Consider the following 23,941-nt stretch of genomic DNA (forward strand, 5'->3'; position numbering starts at 1 on the left):
TTTTGGGAAATCTGTGGTCGACAGTCAGATGGTAACTCCCACACCAAAGAGCTGACTTTGAGACAGTGTCATATTAAAGGCAAAAAGCGTTGAACGACGAGGCAGTTTGAGAATATTACATATACACATACAATCATGTGAAAAAGTTAGGACAGTCCAAGAAATCCTTTGTCTTTTTGAACTTTTGTAAACATGTGGACGTATGAGATTCATTTGGACAGTATTAAGACATGGAGCTTGTATAACTAAATTACAACTCATTACAACTCACATTCACAGTTTTATTTGTTTAGTTATACAAGCTCCATCTCTCAGTACTGTTCAAATGAAGCTCAAATGTTTATGTTTAAATATGTTCAAAAAGACAAAGATTATCATGGAGTGTTCTAACTTTTCACATTACTGTACATACTCACACCCCTTCTAGCAGATCACACACATACTCTTTCTATGTCCCCCACTGTTAAGCATTCACAATTCTACTGTAGTTTCCTTCAGAATTTTGCAACACAATAATACGGCGTATTAATCTTGCGAGGACAGGCCCAACGCTATCCATCTATCCATCCATCCATCCATTATCTGTAAGCGCTAATCCAGTTCAGGGTCGCGGTGGGTCCAGAGCCTACATGGAATCATTGGGTGCAAGGCAGGAATACACCCTGGAGGGGGCGCCAGTCCTTCACAGGGCAACACACACACACACACACACACACACACTCACACATTCACACCCACGGACACGTTTGAGTCGCCAATCAACCTACAAACGTGTGTTTTTGGACTGTGAGAGAGGCCCAACACTAATGGCGTCCAAGTATGTATCAGATTTTTCATAAGGACGTTGAGTTGCCGCGTCAGACAAAGCCATGTCTTAGCACACAACCACAAATGCTCATAACCAACCTACAAATAAACACAGTTTCCAAACGCTGGTAATCGTATTGCAGGGTTCCGCTCCTTTAAAATCCAATGGACGGAGAACCAGAGCACTAAGTCGCATTGCAATAAAATAAAGGATGCAAATAATACATTGTAAATGTCATGTAACCAATCTTTGGACGAGGCTCAGAGCTGTGATGTAGAGGAGAGGACGGTTGAGGGCGCTAAACCATCACATGACCGAGAGTGAGGGAAGATGTCTGCTACAGAGGAGGACACGGAGCTGAGAGACCTGCTCATACAAAACCTGGAAAACAGCGGCGTTCTGAACAAGATAAAGGTAACTGAATACTCCAGAGTCGGTACTTTACTGGTGGCTATTAATAAAGGCCTCTTCCTGACGGGAAACTTTACGAAGTGGTTGATAACTGTCATAGTATTTTTCTGCTGAAGTTGTGGCTAACTAGGTTTACGTTAGCTTCCCTAAAAAGCCAAATGACAACAAACCGTATCTATGGCTTTGATGGACGTTTTTAAGAGTCATTGTGGAGTACTGAGCTCGTATATACACACCCTGAGTATCTGTATATAGTACAGATGAATTATTGATTATAAAGTCGTTTTATATAAACGTCAGTTTAGCAAACAGTGATAACACTGAGTGAAACTACTCCTGTTTTCCAGGCTGAGCTCCGAGCTGCGGTTTTTCTCGCCTTAGAAGAACAGGATAAAGTTGAGGTAAGAGCGAACAGTATTTTATGTACATTATCATAGAGTTTTGTGTTGTTTAAATGAGTATCACATTGTTTATTGTTCTCCAAAACAAAGCTGAAATTGACTTAGTATTCGAATTTTCCGTTCCACCTTAAACGGTCCCCCATCTGCGTAGCGCTCTGCAGATTCATGACGTTCAACTCATAGGCAACTGCTGCACAATTTAAGGTGGAATGGAAAAATTCTAGACTTGTTTTATTGAAGACCAATGCTACTGCTATTGTCCTCCCCAGAATAAAACCCCACTTGTAAACGAAAATCTGAAAAAATGTCTCAACACAAAAGATGGTGAGTTCAATCATGATGTTATTTCCTAGAACTCAGTGAACTGAATATTAGTGTCTGTAAAACAAGTAGTTTTCAGTCACGTTTAAAATCACGCCGTCTTCTCTTGCAGGACGCCTAGTGGCCAGTTTAATCACAGACTTTCTTCAAGTCTTCAATCTGGACTTCACTCTTGCCGTGTTTCAGCCCGAGATCAACACGGTAACATGAGTTTGTACAACTTGAGCATTCTTATTTTCCACAGAGACACTTTTAGTTCTCTGTTAGGCTTATTACAGCAACAAAGAACATCAGTTTCAAAATAGGGATGTTTTTACACCACAACCCATTGGCCTAAATATTTTGCTGTACAGGAAACCTTTTATCAAATATGGGTTTGAAATATTGGCATCATCAAAACACGATATATATATATAAACAAATAATTGCAGATACTACTGTGATTTCAACATGCATCTCTAAGTGAAGTGTATACTTGTCTTATCCAGTTAAATGGGCTTGACGGTCGTGAAAGTTTGTACAAGGAGCTTGGTCTCTCTGAATCAGAAGGCAACAAAAGCACACCTCTCCTCCTCGAATTAATTAAGAGGGGCAGACACAAGGAGAAAACTTCCATCTTCTCTGAGGTGAATTTAATTGCTGTTTTTCAGGTCTTTTATTGTATAACTTTTGAAGCCATGGTTGTAAATTTATTTTTTCTTTTTTTCTTTCATAGGACGATCGAATAATACATGTTCCCAAGGTACCTTATCTTCTATCCATACTCCCACAGAGTACAGTAACAAGTTACAGTATCAGGAGTAGATCCAGTCTGTGCCAGTAGCTGATCTCTAAGATGTGGTTGGTGTACATGTCGCAGGTTGATTCATATCATTGCTCACATTTTGCGCTTTAACATTATTTTTTAGGTCACACAAGGGAAGCATGATGTAAATTATGGTGTTCAGATTGTGAAAAAAAAATCTTTCCTGTTCTGCTAGGTTTTGCAAAACAAGTTTGTCCTACTTATATGCATTTGATGCTTTGTACTTTAGTTTACAGTAGAGTGGCCTTACATGTCTTTTGATATTATTTTCTGAGAGATACAGATGCTGTTGACATCTAAGCTGCTGTTAGATGTCGTTTATGACCTGAAGCCTCTAAGCTTATTTTATTAAGATTAACATGAATAAAAATGAAATGAAACCCTTTTTGGTTACATCTCTCAAGCATTCTAACAACATTATTTGTTTTATTTACTGAAACAATGTTTGAATATTGGTAAACAGGCTTATTGTTGTTGTTGGTTGGGGTTGTTTTTGTTTAATTTGGTATTATGTGATGTCTTATTTTGAAAAAGGAATACATAGATATTAAAAAGAACAAAATCAGAACAACAGCTGTATTTAATGTTAATTTTATTTATTTATTTTTTTATAATGTGTGTATAATTAACATCCACACAAAAAATGTTATTAAAGTACTTTTATATTCATGCACTGTTCCTTACTTAGGAGCTGTCTCCTCGTCAAATTGCTGAGGCACGTAAAAAGTATGACGGCAGAGATAAGGTAATTGTATGGCAAATATCACAGCTCTCTTATTTAAGAGAAACATATTTCTTATTTGCTAAATATAAACATATGCCTTTACACTCTAGAAAATGATCCATTGTAATTATTTTTACATTTAATTAGAGTAAGAATTGAGACGTCTTAACCTCCATTGTAAGAAGTTGTTTAAGGAACGCTTGAACTGAAGGCTTACCGAGTAAAATGGGGAAAGTCCAGCTGAGAGTAGCTGAGAGTAGAGGGTTTTTTTTTTCCCCTCCAGTTTGGATGCATGAAAGGAAGATGCGAGTTAATTAGTTTAAAGATTGTGTTATACACTTAGTATGTTTGCGTGTGTTAATGTACCCAGGACCGGAGTGGTGGAATAAGCAAAGAAGACGTGATTGGTGTTTTCTCTGATCTTTTCCCCAGTTTCAGCAGGTAAATTCTCACACATTCATATCAGGAGCTCCAGGAAGTCCGAAAATTGTCAGTTAAGTTACTGAAACTTAGACTGAAGTTATTTGATCTTACCACCTACCCAAATTGAAACTATATACTTCCTACATGTAACCCGGTTATGAAATCAAGTCACGTTGTGGTTAAGCCATGGTTTATCGTGTCTTCTGTATTGTCACAACAAACAATAATACATTTACTTATATTTTAAAATCAATTCCTTCTAAACAGATGGAATTATAATAGATCTGATTTGTTGTCAATGTTTGCATGTAAATTTTTTTTGCCCTTTCCTAAAACCTGTGCAGTCACTATTTGTTACATACTGAGAATTTCAGCAAACTGAAAAAACATCTTTTTGTAAATCTTTTGATTAATCAAGAGGCATGCTGGAACAGTATGTCACAGAAGAGCTCAGAGCCAAAGATAAAGGCATAAACAGTTGTGAGTATACTACATTTTACTTTTCATTTTTTCCTTTCCTTTTTTGTTGAGGTTGCATATACCCCAATCCATCTACACTCACTCTTCATTCTCTATGCTCCAGTACAGGAGCACTGTGTAGTTCTTCAATTACAGACTGTACTCCAACTGTTGCCCTGCATATTTTGCTTCAAGTGATCACTTTATAACTTTGGCTGGAAATATTTGTTTGGTGGACTATTGAGGATTTTAAAACTCCAGCAGCAATGCTGTGTCTGATCCAATCGTACTAACGCAACACACACTAACACCATGACGTCAGTATTACTGCAGCACTAAGGATGGTCCAACAACCAAATCATACTGGCTCTGTGAGGCTTACCTGTGTCTCCTTATTTGGTGATCAGGAGGAAAGGGGACAGAAAAAGTATACAGAACAACATATGGATAAGTATGTGCAAATGAGGAATTAAAGTGTTCCTGTAAAGTCAGAAGCACAGAGAGAATGCACAGTGAGTGTAGAGACAAGGAGGTAGTTGTAATGCTTTGGCTGATCAATGAATGGTTACTGTGATCAGTGTGCTGACAGATAGTTAGCAAGGTTTTCTCGCTCTGTTCTTTCAACAGTTGTAGACTTTCAAGATTTCTTGGGAATGTACAAACGGTTTTTCATCCAGTGCAGAAGTGTTGTATGTATTAAATACAAAATTCTTTCTGCCTATTAAGAGCATGTGCTGTAGTTTGTAATAACAACATGTATACATTTCTAATGTTAAGCATTCACACACATAATTTGAGGCCCAATGTCCTTTTGTCCTTTCACTTTTACTGTTCTGTTTAGGTCACCACTGATGTAAGTGATGCAGTGTCCTCGTTCAGTAAGGTTACCGAGGACAGGATCAGTTCATCACCTACCAGCAAGGTTAGAGAACATTGTCAACTCACCGTTTTTAAGAGTTTTAGTTTTGCATACAGTATTATTCTGAAAGTGTAGGAGTTTAGAAAAAATGTATCTATTGTACACTATACCTATTTAACTATCACATTAAGTCCTATCAGAAAACCTATTTTGTGGCTGCAATATTTTTGTAGGTTTAAAATATATATATATTTTTAATATATAAAATGTAAACCTGCCTTTAAAAAATAATAATAATAATAATTAATAAATATTATTACATGTAAGTAATCCTTACATTGTCACCCCAATTGTTGCTTTTCACTGTAACTGTTATATATAATATAATATAACATATAATTAGACTGCTGTTAATCTTTGTCAAGAATGTAGATCTAGGTTTGCGATTAGAGAATCAAAGGACTCATTTTCTTGGTTTGATTCATAAACGCCATTTGGGCTTTCCCTTAAAAGTGTGAATTCCTTTATTACAGTAGTAATAGAAGTTTTATCTTGGATTAGATTATGTATAAACCCAGTTATTGTTTGAACTCTGGCTTTTATTTTTTCTAAGGATACAGAGGTATGTATCAGTATGATGTCTGAAATACTTTTGCACACGTGCTCTAGATTGACGCACAATGAGTAAATGATTTAAAGTAATTTAGCTTGTTTGTTGTGATTCGTGTCAAATATCTAGGTAACTTACTTTTGAGTTCTCAAATTCATAAGTATTTTCAATTCGCGTTCAGTTGCTTATTCAATATCTGAAATCTGAGGTTTGATTTAAAAGCAGGCACTGAAATGCTCTTTCAAACTGAAATGCCCTTTGGCCAGGCTAAGTTTCAAAGACAGATGAATCAGAGTGTGCCTCACGTTATTTAGCAATGCACAATGACAATGGTGTGTTTTGAAATTTTTACTTGTACTTAACAGTAAAATTTGAACAGGTAAATAAATAAATAACTTCAGCTTCAACATTTTTTTTTTCTGCCAGTGTAAATAAGATATTAATGTATATAATTTAATTTATTTTTTGAAAAAATTATTTCAGTTGATAAAAGCACTTGAGAAAATACTTTTTGAATTTGTAAGCTTATCTGTTGTTAGCATTATTCTGCTACAAGTTTGGTGCTTCAGGGCTGTCTAGTGATTGTTGAGGGAGGCTCATAGCTGTGTTCTTATACTCAGATACCCAGGTATAAGGGGTTTATAAAGCCCAGTGTCGCGCAGGAAGAGCAGCCTGGGCCTCAGGTAAAGAACATGAGCTAAAGTGCTAGCACTAGATTTCTCACAGCACATGCTGCTTTCTCCATTGACAAATAGCAAAGAATGACCAAGTGAGTGCAACAAACATTTAGTTTTTTTGTTTACACCTAGAAGCTCTTTGTTTCATTCACTTGGTTATTTTCAATACTTTTTTAAAATTCTTTTGCTAATTGTGAAACTGTAGCCCATGGCCAAACTGATGTGGCCTTAGATTTAGGACAGGAAACCATGGACTCAGTGTAACGTAAACGTAAACACACACAAAGCCACATAAAGTGTCTGTGGGATCCAGTTTATGTAAGTGCATAAGGTTATAATAATCTTGCTTTCACTAATCAGTAATTCTTTTGATGTAGTCATCACATTTTCCCATTATTCATAGGGCTGCACAATGAATCAATGAAAGACCTTTTATCTTCAGGTGGTGCTCTAGTTCTTAGTTTTGCAACAGCACAGGCTTTAGAACACTGCTCCATCAAACGATGTCTTAGGTCTATTTGACATTGATATAGCATGACTGTAAATTTTATCGTTTTTATTTATATTAAAATAAAAAACCCTGCCAAGCTTGACTGTTCAGGCAAAGAACCACAGCAAAAGTGTAGCTAAGAATGATTTGTTTTTTAATGTTAGCCTACGCACCTTGTTAGCCTATGTCTTGTGACCTAGTACTGCAAATATATAGAAATTGTTTTAAAATACTTACTTTTATATATATATATATATATATATATTACACAATTGTTTAGTAAATAATTTAATAAAAAAACATTTTTGAAGTTATTTTTCATTTTTCCATGTTCTGTTCTATAAATTGTTCCATAAAATGTATTGGGTTTTTTTATTTATTTATTTAATTTTTGCGAAAGCTAAATTTATTATATACAATCACACAATGAACATTTTGCGAAAGCATTGTTTCTGAGGCATTATAGGATGTAAAAGAAGGGAGTATACTGGATAATTTTGGACACCAAGTACCGAAGTGTAGGTGATTTCCAGAACAGTGCTACAACAGAACAACACACACTGTGTGTCCCCACTTCTGAAGACATTTTTCATTGTCCCTTTTTGATCAGAGACGCAGAGCAGGGAACTGCTATTACTGGTAACTAGTTAGCTAGTAGTTTGATGAACAGATTGCTAAGCAAATGTTTGGAAGATGAACAGATTGCTAAGCAAATGTTTGGAAGATGAACAGATTGCTAAGCAAATGTCTGGAGGAAATATTAGGTCAAAAATTAGTTGTTTTAGCATTTTCTTTCTAGGATTTCTACTGGGTAGCCCAGTAATACTGGATATTACAGCAGTGATATATCTTCAACACGTTTTCATATTGATTTCATTGGTTCCTGTATCTTTAACCAAATCTAAACCTCTAAAAAGATATAATCAGCGTATTCAATTCACTGTATGCCTGTCGTCTGTGCAACAAAGTAGTCAGAGACTCGGCTGAATATGGGTATATTCACTGAATGAAATCCTGTAGTCCAAAATTGTGCAGCCCTAATTTTTCATTCATTTAATTTTGCATTTTACTCACATAGTGGTTTTACTAGCGTTTTTATCTAACACAATATAACCATCTAACAATGTTGCTTTAAATCAGCATGCTTTTATGGTTCATTTATTTTTTTTAAAGCTTTATTTTTATTTGTTATTTACAGAAAGACAAACATTAAACAGTATGTTTTGATCTCAAGTAAATGTAGCAGTTCAAACTTTATGGTTAAATTCAGCCCTGTCCATTGATCATATCATCATTTGCTGTTAATTTCACTCGGCATTTATGTGTGTCTTTGTTGCTCATAGCTGGACATTTTATGTGGGCCAGGTTCAGAAATGACATTCAAACAGCCCACTGTTCTTGTAACTGATGTCAGTGATTCGATGTATTGAGGCATCCCCAAAAAATTTTTAAAAAAATTCCAATTGTCAGAACGCCTTTTTACTTGAGAATGTTATGTTATCGTTTTAATAATCTTGTTTACTTTTAAATGATCTGACCATATAGGCCTTCAGCTGCATGGAACTACATTTCTACTCACATCTCCTACAGAGAGTTCTAACAAAACCTAGTGTTTCATATGTTGAATGTCAAAAGGGAACTGCAATAATTCATAATAAATTCCACTATTTACCATATGTCATTGTAATAAACTTTACACAGGCTGGAGAACTATCACTAAATCACACTGACCCACCGGGCCTCCAGAAGACCAAAGCATTTGTTCAGGTGCCCAGTGGGGTGGGTGAGGGCCTTGCAACGAGCAGGAATGACCCCTCTGCCCTGAGGAGATCATTGGATCTGGGTCTGGATGACGATGATGAAGGAGATTCTTTCTTTGATGACCCTCTCCCAAAACCTCAGAAAACATATGGCTGGTAAGTGCTGCTAAAGTAGAGCAAATCTCAAAAGCTTGTCAGTGGAGGACACTGGACGCTAAGTAGTTGTGTCAGAAGAGCACTGGATGTATATCAGTTAAACACTTAAACATCTGGTTTGCTTACAGCATTGGTTATAGAGATAAAATTCAGTGAGGCCCTGTATATTTTGTAAGTTGCAAATTAACACTGTCAAGCAGTGTCTTTTGGGAAATTTTAAAGATGTAGCTAAATAAAAATAAAATTAAATACCCTTCACTGTTTTTGTTGATTAGATACAGGCCAGGTATGTTGTCCTGTGGTTAACCAGCCTGGCTTACATGCATTGTATTTTGTTTCTCCTTTTTGCTGTCACTGCGTGCGGGGAACACTAGTTCACCCTCTACAGATAAGCCTTACTCAGGGCTTTCTGAAAAGAGCTTTAGTCAGAGAGTGTAAGTGCTTCCTTTTCTCTGAGGTTGGTTGGATTAATTTCTTGTAAGTCACTGGCTAACTTTTGAGTACTGTTGGTCAGGTTTTCCCAGTAACAGGCATAAGAGTGCTGCATCAGCCCACATCACCTGTCACGTGAAACAGGCCAATGCTCGGTTCTTTGTTTTGGAGCGCAGCTGATTTCTCTACTGCACCTCTTTCTTCCTTTGCTTTTTGTTCCTCTTTCTGTACCTGTCTTTATTATTCTGTCAGAGTCATCTATTTCTGCTTTCTCCCCTGGTCTTGTAAGGAGCCAGCACCCACAGAGGGAGGAGAGCCTGGCAGGGCCATCCTTCTCCCAAATAAGGAGGGGTACTAGCCTCAATGAGTGAGTGTGCATGGAGTGATCACTCTGCCATTAAAGCCCACTGCAGCCATCTTACCCATGGATGCAAAACCAGGCTCTCTGGCCCTTTGGTGCCATCATTAGTGCATTCACGACATACGAACGGACTGTTTATTTTAACTAATCATTTAAATTAAAAGGGACGTCTACGATTGTGGGGAAACACAGTTCTCTCTGGTTTGTTTATGGTCAAAATCTGTGTCTTTTAAGATGGAACAGTATGTTTGACCAAAAAATTATTGTTGTTAGTAAGTGGCTGAAGTTTAACTTGTTTGTAAGTCTTTATTCATCATTTGAATTACCACAGAAACACATTTGCAACTGGGGTTGTTTAGTTTTTGTAGTTGCTTAAGTGATCCGAAACAGCAAAAACAAGTCAATAAATAACAATAAAAATCAATAAATATATAAAGTCAAAAATAAGTATTATCCAACTATGGAACAGGAACAGAGCAATGTCCTCATCTTGGTTTGTGCTTTTCCACCTTCTCTTTATTGTCTAAAAACTCCATATGTCTTTACTCTTCCATGAGCAGAGAGAGGGGAACCCAAGCATACCAGACTGACACAGTTTTTCTTTTGCCCACTTACTGACAAAAGAGCTTCGTAAACACATTAGATCTGTTTTGAGCACTCAAACAGATGGGATAGCTAGCAAATGGTGAGGAAACATCCTCGGAATTATGTAAAAAGTGTTTTTGATTAAAATCGTGAACGTCACCTTTTAAGGCCTTGTCCACACTAATATTTAAAAAATTAGTTTACATTTGTAATACTTAGTGAAATGCTGGTTTTGAATAATGAAATAGATACATTTTCCAAGTCTTTTTTCCCCTAGGTTTTGGATTGCTTTATTTATTTGTTTAATTTTTGTATTTTATTATTTTCACTGCTCTGTATTTCATTGGACTAGTGCACATTTTCATTGGTTAAAAAAACACCAATCCAAGTAAAGGACCAGATAGAAATAAGTAATTAGAAATAATTACTGTAATATAGAAATATATTAAATGTATATTTCTAGCACAATGCTTTACCTTCCTGTGTCATTTGTTTATGTCATAAGCCAGAATATCCCTATTCACTATGTATTAAAATTTGGCTGTATTAACTTCAAACTGCAGTTTTAAAGATAATTCATAGAAAATTCATAGAAACCCGGAGCCCAATACCAACCATGAAGTTTGGGATTATATAGCTACATTTGAATTCTATACTGCTTGCTTGCTTGGTCTAACAGAGAAAACTTGCAGAAGCTTGTTGGAAAAAATGCTTGCACAAAAGATATCTATGCTTAAGTCATGCGTTTGCTGTTACTAGCATTGACTGGTGCAAGGAAACATTCTTTGATTCAGGAAAATTTCCATGCCATTGCCAAATATTTTATAGTAAAATAAAAAAATAATGATCAAATGTTGGCGTAAGAAGCATGTTTGCTTTTTATTTAAATTTGTGTTAAGTCCGAAGCATTTTTTTTCTTAATCATGTATCCCTTCTAAATTTGTCATTGTTATCCCAACAGCTTTTAACATCTCTAGGTTTCATGTCCATATTACGTAAGCCTAGATATTATTAGTGTGGACAATGCAAAATATTGTGTGAGTTGTATTTAGTATTAAAACCTGATAAGCTTAGTGACTTCATTCATTACTGTGTTCTTTCAGCCTTTTAACAGTTCTTTCCCTTTTTGCAATTTTGCATATCTTATCAATCTCAAAGCTGTTTCCCTCACCCATCTTCTCCTCTCTGTTGTGTGTATGTGTTTCTGTGTGGGTGGATGCACTCTCTATCTGCGCTCAGTCTGTCTGCTATAGGCAGTGACACTGAGGGTGATGGAGACGATGTGTTCTCAGACCGTGAGAACAAGCGCAGTTCTGACCCTGAGCCCAGGTGAGCTGGGCTCTGCTCTGCTCTTCCTGTCATCTTCCTCCTTTTGGCCTCTTCTCACATGTCTGTCACTTATTCTCCACCAGTTATTCATGAGAAAATGACTTTACTCTCATTGTACCTTAGGAGAGCAGAATCAACAAAGACATCTGGAAGAACGCCCTCTCCCTTATCAGACACCCCTCCATTAAGAAGTGTAGGTGGGACCCTCTCAACTGATAACAGCCAAAAAGATCTTGTCTCCAGCAAAAGCGGTATGACGCTGCCCTGCACTTAGCAACCGTTTTGTTGGGGATACCTTTTCTATAACTGCAAGTAACGGCATGAGACATGATCTGATGTTTGTTTCCGTGTGTGTGCTCTTTCAGGTACATCAAATCCCAAAGATAAAGGCCTGCAGGATTTTAAATCTTTGAACCAGAAAACAACTTCTATTCTGGGTGAGATATTTTCCACCCATTGAATTTACAAACCTCTTACAAACCTCAAAAACTCTCTAAAGTCAGTCACTAATCACTCGCACACTTTTCATTAGAAAATGAAAACAGAAAAAATATATCTTTAAATATGTTGCAGTTTTTTTGAAGATCTAAAAGAAAATTTCAGAACTAAAGCAGATATTAATAGCAAATGTTTGTAAATTTCCAGATTAATGTTTGTGCAGAATAGCACAGTGAAATAACTCTTCCAGGTTTCCTTTATTGCCTTAATGTTAATTTGCACACAATAAATGTAAAAGATATAGCTCAATAAGAAAGGTATTTTGAAAGTCTTGATAAAGAAAGTGCTTTTCATTGACCATTGAAGGAAGATCTCAGAAATCGATAACTGTAAATCTGAGATTTGAGGAAAACCTACAGTATAGCAGCCAGAGAAAGGCCTGAAATAATGGAACTTCCACCAAAGGCATTGGAACTAGAGAAAAGAATGTAAATTAATTTCAATATGGTTTGCAAAAGTTCAATACTTCCACCAAATCATCCACTCAAACACCACCCTGTCAGTGTCACTTCAACAGCACAGAGAATGATCCACCCTTTCATCAAATATGTGCTCTCTGGTGGCTCTGGGGGTGGGATCCTATATGGTCAGTGGAGTTGAACTAATTTATTATTGAGTGAGTGCAGAAACAATGATGATTGGTTATAATGTTATGGCTGATCCTTGTATACATATATAAGGACATGCTGGTTCATCAGTAGGATGCAGAACTGTTTGAACATATATCAAATATATTAATAAAACAATGCATTCTCACTCTTTGGATTTTACAGTAATTTTTAATAGATTTCCATTAATGAAATTAAATATATACTTAATCTCTTATTGTTTATATTAGTTTTATAATTTATTATTATTGTCTTTTATGTACACTTTATAATGCAGTTAAGAATATTTTTCCACGTTTTTCTTTGAATCTACAGATGAAGACCTTGACTATGATGACGATTTTAACAGGTACTTCCTTTATTACACCCTCATTGAATATTAATCTTTGAGTTTTTTGCACATGTTCACGTCTTTGTCTTCCACAGCCATCGATCAGATAACTCGAAGAGTGAGGTGAGCATTGGTGAGGAGATTGAAGAGGTTTCCATCGAGGGACCAGATCTCAGTGACAAGGTACCAACCAGTCGACTGTAAATACTGCTCTACAAGGAGGCTTCTTAAATTAGAGCTTAGATAAGATGCCAAGACCTCTCAAATAACACTGGATATTGTATTAGAAGTGGAAGTGAGAACGATGCACATTTAAGGAAGGGTCCTTCAGAGTCCAAAGGAGACTTTGAATGAGGAAGTGACTTTAAATACCCAGGCATGAAGGAAACCGTCATTGCATCTTGTAGTTTCTCAACACAGACTCAATGCTTTTGTGTATTGCAGTCATTTGGTGAAACTAGTTTAATGAGAAATATTTAAAGCGTTGTTTGTTTTTTCCTGTCTCTTTCTCCAGCTTGACGAGGTCACTCAGGATGTGAGTTTTTCTCAACTGAGTCAAGGTGCAGCCGACTACATGGAAGACGTGGCATGACACCATTGTATTTGTATTTATGGGTGTAACTGTATAAACTGTGTCAGCAGTTCTTATTAAAGCTCTATTGTTTAAATTGAGTTCACTTTGTGGCTTATGTTTCTTGTCTGAATTATATTGTGGGTAGTCATGTGAGTTCTTCTTTTTTTATTATTTATTTATTTATTTATTTATTTATTTATTTATGAATAATGAATTAATGCCATTGCTGTTTTCCCAATGTTCTTCTTTACATGTCCTTTTTAAACCTGTCCTGAATGATTTAAATATGATGGCTTAGGGTCAAGACAATATGCATTCCACAAAGGACTTCAGATCACATCTGTAAGACTCCACCTCAAACAGGTTCATACATGCACAGTGTGACAGTCGCTCAGTCGCAAAGGACACTCACGGTGTATAGTTGACTGGTGACAAGCGGTAAGTGTTTTTTTTTTTTTTTCTTTCCCCTTTCCTCTTTGCTCACGTTCAGATTAGTTTGTTTTTCAGATTTCAACACACTAGAGTAAATCCTGAGGCTATGTCCATTTTTATTTCTTTGATTATTGATTGTTTCAGTTAATCAAGTGGTCTTGTGACTTTAGTACCAACCAAGCATTTTAATATAAATCATGTCCGCTAACTGAGGTTGTTTCATTCCTTTCAAGTTTAAATAAAAACAAATTAATAAATTATGTGCAGAAAGGTGGAGGGGTGTTTCCTCAGATTTTAAATTATTAAATACATGCAGAAAAAAGGCATGGAATCATGTGGTGACTTATTCAGGATGAAGGGTTTTTTTTTTGTGTCGTAAAATGTACTCCAAATAATTTATGTCTGAAGCTAAAGGCTAAGAGTTCAAAGCCTGAGACCTGTAATTACTAGAATGTTTGACAGGAAGGTTTTGACCTTAAAACCATATCAAAATGACTTTCAAATAATAAAAAAAAAAACTTTCAAATTTCAAAGCTTTAATCAGTGTAACTATACCTAAATGTTTTACAGCAAAATTAACACACAACTCTGAACTCTTTTGATCATATTAATGCATAACGTAAATAATGTAATGTTATAATAAATGTAAACACCAAACTGCTTGAAAAGAGTGCAAGTGAAAACGTATAAATGATGTACTCCCACCCTGTGGTTTTGTCCTGTTGTGTGGTTTGTCTTGTGTAATACTATGTGGTGGGGGGACACTTTTAAGGAAACTAGTGCTGTAAATCATGTATCTGCAATGACCGGTGGTTTAAACGCTCTGTTCTTTGAGGCCCCGAGTCCCTTTGTCAACGTGGCAATTTAATGAATTGTGCATTTACGCTAAACCTTGACGCATGTCTCATGTGGCTTTTACATGTTGTTGACCTGGTTCTTGCAAATTTCCTCTCTGTGCGTAATGAGAACGACATCAACCTACAGTGCGGCATCAAAACTTAGATCTGACCTTCTGATAAGGTGATTGGGAAGCGTGAAGTCGTATAACTGATTTAATACCTAACGTGTGCGCACGTTATTTAACTTAAAGGTACGTTTATAAATCAGAAGTCACATTAGCCTCCGTTTAACCGGCATTGACTCAGAAATATTTGTATTTTCTGAAATAAAGTCAGTTGTAATAGGGATCAGCGTATCATTTAAACATATGAAACCCGTTTATTGTGTCCAAACAAATAAAAATAATTTAAAAAATCACATAAGAATTTGAGAGCAAAAACTACTCATTAAAATAGTGATTTTGAATAAGAAATGTTTAAATGTTTTGTAATGTGGAGTTGTTTATCACACAACAGACTTTTGAATTCGCTGTTGGCTGTGGTTACGCTACCAGCTTTCTCATTTACGCTACTTTATTTTTGTTTGCAGTTCTGACACAGATCTCTCGTATTGTTTACTGTAAATTCTGGGGTGTAAATAAAAGTGAGGGGATACTAAAATCAACCTCTTCTGTACCGAGTTGTTCACCGCGGTCACGCCATCTACACTAGGATTTCTTGTGCGCGTCTACATCACGGTTTACGGTAGAAGGTGTGTGAGCGAGAGGGGGGGGGGGGGACTGGCAGAAAAGCGCAGATATTGAAAATTCAAGACTGCAGTGGAGTGGCCTGGTAACAGTTTGATTTAACCATTTTATGGCCTTCAGCATTCTGCAATTTGTGGAATTGTATTCTTATTCTTATGAAGTTTGTAATGATATTACTCCAAATTCCTACAGTAAAAATGTATGACAATTATTCTCTGGGTACTCTAGAACATGTTCTTCAAGGCTGCTGTGGAGTGGTTTGGTAACAGTTTGGTTTAACCCTTTAATAGAACTCAAAATTGTCCATATATGTACATTAAACATCATCAAATAATATTACTTCATATTCCTACAGTAAAAATGTATGAAAATTATACCCTGAGTACCTGAGAACATGCTCTTCAAGAATGCAGTGGAGTGGTCTGGTAACAGTTTGATTTAACCATTTTATGGAATTTAATATCCATAGTTTTTTGAAGTTTTTTCAAGCCTATTACTTCTAATTCTTACAGTAAATACACATAAATATTATACCCTGTGTACCTGAGGACATGTTTTTCAATACAACAGTGAGCTTTTCTGGTAACAATTTGATTTTTAATTTTAATTTCAGTGAAACTGTATTCCCTCCATTTTATGGATCTTTATGGACTTTTTAAGGGCTGCAAACCGTTCTTTTAGCCAACCAGGCCTATTTTTAATATTAACTGTAATGAATTATGTTTTAAATTCCATTTCTTATGAATTTTCAATATCTGCGCTTTTCTGCGAGTCCCCCCTCTCGCTCGCACACGTTCTACCGTAAACCGTGATGTAGACGCGCATAAGAAATTCTAGTGTAGATGGCGTGACTGCGTTTTCGCGGCAGATGGCGTGACCGCGGTGAGTTGTTCTGGGGCCAGACTCTTCGCCCGTCCCTACCCATTAACGAACACCTTTCTATAGCACTCTGTGGTGGATGAGTGGCAAGTTTTATCACACGTCCTCTTTAGCTAATTAGACTCAGTGCACCTTGCATTATTCAGTGCAGCACGTGTTGTGCCTGGGGCACTGAGCTCTCACTAAAAACTCAGCAGCCAGTGGGGAAGCACTCGTGAAATAATCTGCCCACGCACGTGGTTTGCTATAACCATAAAAACAAACTGACCTCTTTATTTAACCTTGATGTAAAAGGAGGTATTTGGGTACAGAGTAATGACGTAATTAGATGCGAGTTGAGATAATTTATGAATTAAATTTGGATTACATCTCTTTACTATTTATTTTACTCTAAAATTATTTTTAAATCATTTTAAATTTGGCTGATTTTAATCATTGATTGTTTGTTTGAAACCACAATTTTCTTAAATATTACATCTGTGTTCTGTACTGTTTAACCTTTATTTCATTTTTTTTAAACCACCACAGCATCAAAATGAATGAGACATTTGACATCTACGCTGATACAGAGGAGCCCTGTTCTGTTCAGGGAAACCACAAAGTTCAGTACTTCCTGCAGGTCTACGTCCATTCCTTGATCTGCATCCTGGGCTTCGTGGGCAACACCCTGGTCATCATCACGTACGCCTTCTACAAGCGGACCAAGTCCATGACAGACGTTTACCTGCTGAACGTAGCCATAGCGGACATCCTGTTTGTCGTGGCACTGCCATTGATCATCTTCAGTGAGCAGAATGACTGGGCTTTAGGGACGTGGTCTTGCAAGCTGCTGCGTGGCATCTACAGCATCAACGTTTACAGTGGCATGCTCCTCCTGGCCTGTATAAGCCTAGACCGCTACTTGGCCATCGTCCAGGCCCGCAGGTCCTTCAGGCTCCGCTCCAGAACGCTTGGGTACAGCTACCTGATCTGTGGTGTGGTCTGGTCCATGGCCTTCTTCTTGACTTTGCCCACCTTTATCTTCTATGCGCGCTACAAGATCGGGGGTTTCATTGGAGACTATGGCTTTTTCGGCAATGAACTGAGTGACAATCGTACTGTTATGATAAGTGACGATTGGAGCTCCCCTGCCCCGGATATCTTAAGGTTTCAAGAAGAGAAACAGCATGTGTGCTACTTGCACTTCGAAGAGAATGATACTGCTCGGAGCATGAAGCTTCTGTTGCCCAGCTCTCAGGTGGCAGTTGGCTTTTGCTTGCCGCTGCTCATCATGGGCTTCTGCTACTCGCAAGTGGTCGTAACTCTTCTTCATGCCAAGAACTTCCAGAGGCACAAGGCCGTTCGTGTGGTGCTGACTGTGGTGCTGGTCTTCGTGACCTGCCACCTACCATATAATGCAGCTCTGCTCTACGACACGATCACCATGTTCTCCCTAAAGGATTGTGACGAGGTGCAGAGCATGCAGCTTGTGCTAATCCTCACCGAGAGCCTGGCCTACCTGCACTGCTGCCTCAACCCCCTGCTCTATGCCTTTGTCGGCGTCAATTTCAGGAACCACTTCCGAAAGATTGTGGAGGATGCCTGGTGCCTGGGGAAGAGGTACATGGGGGCCAGGCGCACCTCTCGTGTCACTTCAGAGGGCTATCTGTCCTCCAGGAGGTCTGTGGATGGCTCCACGCATGAGAACGTCACCTCCTTCACCATGTGAGCAGAAAGTGAGTCAGCCGTGGCAACGTGCAGGGCTCACGTTCAAAGACGAGAGATGTACCGCGTATAAAGACTCTTCAAGGCCACTGCCCCCAGCATTCCTCAACAAACCAATGAGCACGGGGAGAAAAATCTAGAAGAGTGGACCTGTGTGAGTGGAGGAGAGCATTCTATTGCAGCGAAACAGGAGGAGAAACGAGAGCACGCTACAGTTTTTTTAAAAGAGTGAGGATGAGTTGGGACTTCTAGAACGGTGAATAAGATCAAGCCACTGTAGATCAGTGTGAATGAGATGAGAACGAATGGGTAGGGGATGTTGTGTGAGTGAATTGGGGAAGTAGATTGTGGCAACGGGGAACAGATTCTTGCCCAACTGTGTGAGTGAGGGATACATATCTTGGACCGTGTGAATGTTAGATACATATTTCTAGAGCAGAGGTATTCAAACCTGAGCCCCTCTTGGCACTTGGGGGCTCCCCCTCAACTAAAACATGTGTGTCAATAAGCAGACTACTTCAGTGTGTATATAAACATAACAACCAGTCATTCCATTTGTCCAGAACTTTTATATATAACAAAAACTAATGAAATAAAAAGCAGCACATATATTCTCCTCAATTTAGCACAGAAGAACCCAACAATTTCACTCCAGATCCAGTCCATAAGTATTCTAAACTCCATTTCAGTCTTTTAGGTTTTTAATTTCGCTTGTTGCTCCCTCTCACAAGTTCAATATATGGCCTTTGATTTTCAACGGTGGGGTGAAAGCCAAACTATATCCCAAGAAATCACAATAAACATCCATATAGATACAGACCTACAGCTAAATTTCTCACACAATGCTAATTTTGGCTGTTTATAAAGAATAAAATAAAGCAACATCACTTAATTGTATTATTGAAAAAATATTTTTTTTTTTCATTTTTTATTTCTCCTCTCACCTGCGCCCCCCTGCAATTGCCCCACAGTTTGAATACCTCTGGTCTAGAAATATGTATCTAACATTCACACGGTCCAAGATATGTATCCCTCACTTACACAGTTGGGCAAGAATCTGTTCCCCGTTGCCACAATCTACTTCCCCAATTCACTCACACAACATCCCCTACCCATTCGTTCTCATCTCATTCACACTGATCTACAGTGGCTTGATCTTATTCACCGTTCTAGAAGTCCCACCTCATCCTCACTCTTTAAAAAAAACTGTAGCATGCTCTCGTTTCTCCTCCTGTTTCGCTGCGATATAATGCTCTCCTCCATTCACACTAACCTAGAATATCATTCCTCATTCACACTGTTCCACAGGTCCACTCTTCTAGATTTTTCTCCCCGTGCTCATTGGTTTGTTGAGGAATGCTGCGTGGCATCTACAGCATCAACCTTTACAGTGGCATCCTCCTCCTGGCCTGTATAAGCCTAGACCGCTACTTGGCCATCGTCCAGGCCCGCAATTGCCCCACAGTTTAAAGACTTCTGTTCTAGAGACACATGAATCAGGCAGAGAATGTAGAGTAAAGTGGGTTGGGGAAAGCAGTGTGTACACAGTATTAGATCAGTATTAGATTCAGGAGCCGTGTGAGTGAAGGGTTGAACATGTGTAGAATAATGGGAAGGTTTGGGAATATTGTAGAACTGTATCAACGAGTGTGAAAACGACAGCACACCAGTATATCTTATGTGTTTGTTGGAGAATGCTGAACCAGTGTGCTCTTTGCTCTAAAGCTTTGTACATGTTTTGTAATAGTGCTTAAAAAGGAATCATTCCTTTAACAGTTTGTCTTTAAAAGCTTGAGACTGATGGTCAATTGTTCTCAATTTTCTTTTTTTTTATTATTATAAATATGTTTAATGTCAACTTAAGATGCAGCCAGCTGGCACCATGGGAAGTCAATTAAACAAGGGTGAAATAAGAAAGCAAAAGATTTTAAATTTTAAACATTAAACTTCAATAAAACGTTTTAACGCTGAAGTGTGGCTACAACAGCAGACTCATTCCACAGATCCGGAGCTCCTACTGTGATCCAGTGGGTGGTGCTGATGAAAAAGGTGTATACATTCATTCCTTTGTTCATTCATTCATTGTCTGTGGCTTATCCAGTCCCGGGCTGCGGTAAGGTACATACTGTTTTATCTTGTTTATTTAATTACCAGTCATCGCTTTTTCCCCAGACACCAGGATTAATGAAGCAAAATTACACACACACAGTGATATCAGAATATTATAAACACAATTTTATCTCTACATTCATGGCCCATTCTCTCAGCCTCACTGAACATACAGGAAAACTTTGTAGTCCTGTTGCTCTGCATACTCATTTTCCTTTTCCATACCCTTTTCTTCAACTGTCAAGACCAGAATAGAGCAGGTATGTTTTAGGTGGTGGGTCATTCTCAATGATGCAGTGACTGACGTGGTGTTGGTGTGTTACTGTGTGTTGTGCTGATACAAGTGGATCAGACACAGCAGGGCTGCAGGAATTTAATACATGGTAATAAACACTGGTTGCCAGAAACGCTCCACAAGACCTGTCATTTTGGAGATGGTCTGACAAATACAACATGACATTTGTGTGCGTGTGAGTGTGTAAGCCTTAAAATTGTAACAATTCTGAAACTTTCTTAGCAACGTTCAAAGCCCTGCATGCCCTCTTGCCCCCTGCTCATTTCACAATACTACTACATCTATGTATATGTCCTGTTTCACAAATTAAGTTCCTCTGATTCAGGTCAGCTAGCTGTCCCCAGGGTCATGCAGGCTGTCCACTATGGGAAGCAGGTCATTCATTTATTGTTGTTGTCTCTCTCTTTCTCTCTGGAACCTTTTACCTTCCTCTATATGCACCTGTACTTCTCTTTTTTCCAGAATACCTTCTGAACTTCACTCGCCAATCTTGATTAGAAATTTTCCCCCTCCCTTCCAATTGGTAAAGCAATACAGGAAAATTCTTCATTATAGATAGATTGATTCAAATTTATTGACATTGCTCTGTACAGGTACAAGAACAATGAAATGCAGTAGCACTTTTAGGTTCTACAATTACAGAGTGTACTACATTTGCAGGGATAATGTACCAGATTTGGCTGGTGGCAAAACTACACAAGTCGAGTTGTGTAGGTTCCATGCAGTGGAAAAAAACAAACATTAATTTGCCTCATTAAATCCTGTTATTTAATGGTTAGAACCACCCCAGAGCATTATTTGGATGGTGAATCACACTTAGTGCTGCAGTAACACTGACAGAATGGTGGAAGTGTGTGCTGGGACGATTGGATCAGACACACCATTGCTACTAGAGTTAAAGTGTCACTGCATTGATGCCCTGTGATGGATGGGTGACCTGTCCAGGGTGTGTTCATTACCTGCACCCAGTGATTCCTGCTGGGCTTCAGACTCAGCTTGACCAGGAACAGGATGAAGCGGTTACAGCAGGTTCACACAACGTCCTCGGGTAGAAAGCAGCAGAGACCTCTGCATGTAAGTAGTCTGGGAAACATGTAAACGGAAAAGATCAAATCTAGTCCTTACTTCCCAACTGCAGCTTAATGCTGGTATTGTTTTGGTTTCTGAGGCCCAGGCTTGAAGACTCACTTTAGAATACTGAATAGGTTTGTGTGTACATGTGTATGTTTTTTAAAGCAGGAAAATCCTGGATTATTTTTAGAAATTTTGCCTTTGAGAAATAAAATTTTTTCATTTTTTTACATAATTGTATACCAGTATAAAGAAGATTGAGGTACTGTAACTTAAAATTGCATGCGAGCAGCATATTTTATTTATTTGCTAGGAATTGTATATCTATATTGCCCCATGAAGGACTAGCACCTCCTACAGGGTGTGCTCCTGTCTTGTGTCCAGTGATTCCAGGTAGGCTCCGGCCCCACCATGACCCTGAATTGGATAAGCGGTTTCAGATAATGAATCAATGAGCAATATATCTGTTGCCCCATGAAAGACTAACACTCCCTCCAGGGTGTGTTCCCGCCTTGTATCCAGTGATTCTGGGTAGGATCCAGACCCACTGCAACCCTGAACTTGATAAGTGGTTACAGAATGAATGAATGTATATCTATTAATTAACCCTGACATATATCTGATTAGACATTGTATTTAACTGAAAATAAAAGAGAAGCAGTGCAGGTTTGAGTGTACCTGGTCAAACCATATATTTTGATGAAATTCTATTTGTATCTAATGTAATTAATCATCAGGGAAAATATTTAAATACTAGATTTAACTAACAAAAGTTTATTTATGCTAAATATACATATTGTACAGAAAAAGAAATTAAGCCTCATAAAAACTGGTGTTTTCCTTTAAAAGCTTTAGTTTAACAGGTTATTAATAAAAGGGAAGATGGGTTTAAAAGACATTAAGAAGCTGATGTTATTTTCCCTTCTGTGTAATGAATCTTCAATGTAAATTAAAGCAAGAAACGGTCTGAATCATGAGGGTTGAGATATGTGTAATAACCCTAACATCAAGCATGAATCAGAATCAACTCCACACACACACTAAAATGTGGAAAGTAGATGAAAGACATGAATAAGGAAATAAGCAGTGAAACGACAACTTTGAGTCAGGACTGTAACAAAGACAAAAAACAAGGTTGACATATGCCAACAGCTTCGATTCAGTAAGAAGGTACTTGCCATATATAACAGAAGAATAAAAATATTTGAGATTTATCATTATTAAAAGAAAATACATAGGAAGATCTATAAATCATTATTGACAGTGCAGCATGTAAATCTCATGCTGTTTTGAAATGTTATGTATTCTTTCTTTGAATATATATTAATTATCAGGATCTAAAGATGCAGTGGTAAAAGCAGCAGCGCCAGGAGCTCATTAGAACTAAGGGATGTTATTGGCCAAGTACAATGCGGAAGAGCAGGGCTTGGGTCAGGTGATTCATGGAAAGCTTTTAGTAAGGCCACATCACCAGAGAGAAGACAAATTCTGACTAGTTTTATTCGCGAGCAGGAAGAGGAGGCATGGTGTGCAACAACAGCATCACAGGAAAAAAAAGGCCAGTGGCTTCGATGGGAGAATCTAGAGAAACGGAAGAGTTCCTGACAAGAGTTCTGGACGATGGAGACAAGTTGTATTAAGTTTTTGCTGGTAGCAATTTATGACGTCCTTCCAACACTGCAAAATCTTGGACAGTGGGTTGTGGATTATGTACAGGGGTTGGCATGCTAAAGCATATTCTGTCAGCTTGTAAAGTTAGTTTGTCACAGGGTCAGTATATATGGAGACATAATTAGGTGCTAAGGGTTTTAGCATGTTTGTTGGACAGCAAACTGTTAGAGATTAATGCATTGATGAGTGGTTGTAGTAATAAAATAGTTAGCTTTGTGCGTGAGTATGCTGAGATGAGGGAACGTGGGTGGCAGGCACATATAAGACCAGTGGAGATAGGTGTTAGAGGATTTGTAGCCAAATCAGCAACATTCCTGCTTGTGCATTTTGGCAACAGGGGCCAGAAACTAAGGGCAGCTGTTAAGGACTTACCAGAAACAGCTAAAAGGTCTAGTTAGTGGTTGTGGGTAAGAAGAGGACAGATTACTTGGGGAAATGTCCTGTAGAGTTTCTATTGGTATTGTTGGTGATGTAGCACGTAAAGTTCACATTGAACTGTGGCACTGAGCATGCATTAACAGTGCCAGTGGGGCTAGGTACAGCCTTAGTCACCAGGGAGGCCAGTGTGGATTC

General features: G+C 38.0%; 2 protein-coding genes across 5 annotated transcripts; both read left to right on the forward strand.

The window, feature by feature from the left end:
- The first annotated feature begins 966 nt into the window (after positions 1-966).
- On the forward strand, positions 967-13,699 carry cep43 (centrosomal protein 43). Of its 4 annotated transcripts, XM_066676109.1 has the most exons (20): positions 967-1,222; positions 1,567-1,620; positions 1,890-1,944; positions 2,054-2,142; positions 2,430-2,567; positions 2,657-2,683; positions 3,435-3,491; positions 3,841-3,911; positions 4,312-4,373; positions 4,980-5,041; positions 5,194-5,274; positions 6,442-6,504; positions 8,690-8,904; positions 9,626-9,703; positions 11,522-11,611; positions 11,735-11,862; positions 11,977-12,048; positions 13,033-13,066; positions 13,144-13,231; positions 13,563-13,699. In XM_066676109.1, the coding sequence occupies exons 1-20, from the start codon at positions 1,139-1,141 to the stop codon at positions 13,638-13,640; spliced, it is 1,626 nt and encodes a 541-aa protein (XP_066532206.1). In that variant the 5' UTR covers positions 967-1,138; the 3' UTR covers positions 13,641-13,699. The 4 variants fall into 4 exon arrangements, with proteins under 4 accessions (XP_066532206.1, XP_066532208.1, XP_066532207.1 ...); XM_066676111.1 differs by lacking the exon at positions 9,626-9,703 and having other exon boundaries at positions 969-1,222; XM_066676110.1 differs by lacking the exon at positions 6,442-6,504 and having other exon boundaries at positions 976-1,222.
- A 303-nt stretch (positions 13,700-14,002) lies between these two features.
- On the forward strand, positions 14,003-20,135 carry ccr6a (chemokine (C-C motif) receptor 6a). The gene is made up of 2 exons (XM_066677325.1): positions 14,003-14,060; positions 17,047-20,135. The coding sequence occupies exon 2, from the start codon at positions 17,054-17,056 to the stop codon at positions 18,224-18,226; it is 1,173 nt and encodes a 390-aa protein (XP_066533422.1). The 5' UTR covers positions 14,003-14,060; positions 17,047-17,053; the 3' UTR covers positions 18,227-20,135.
- The last annotated feature ends 3,806 nt before the right edge of the window (positions 20,136-23,941 follow it).

Source organism: Hoplias malabaricus, chromosome 7 (assembly GCF_029633855.1).
Source record: "Hoplias malabaricus isolate fHopMal1 chromosome 7, fHopMal1.hap1, whole genome shotgun sequence".
NCBI classification, from domain to species: Eukaryota; Metazoa; Chordata; class Actinopteri; order Characiformes; family Erythrinidae; genus Hoplias; species Hoplias malabaricus.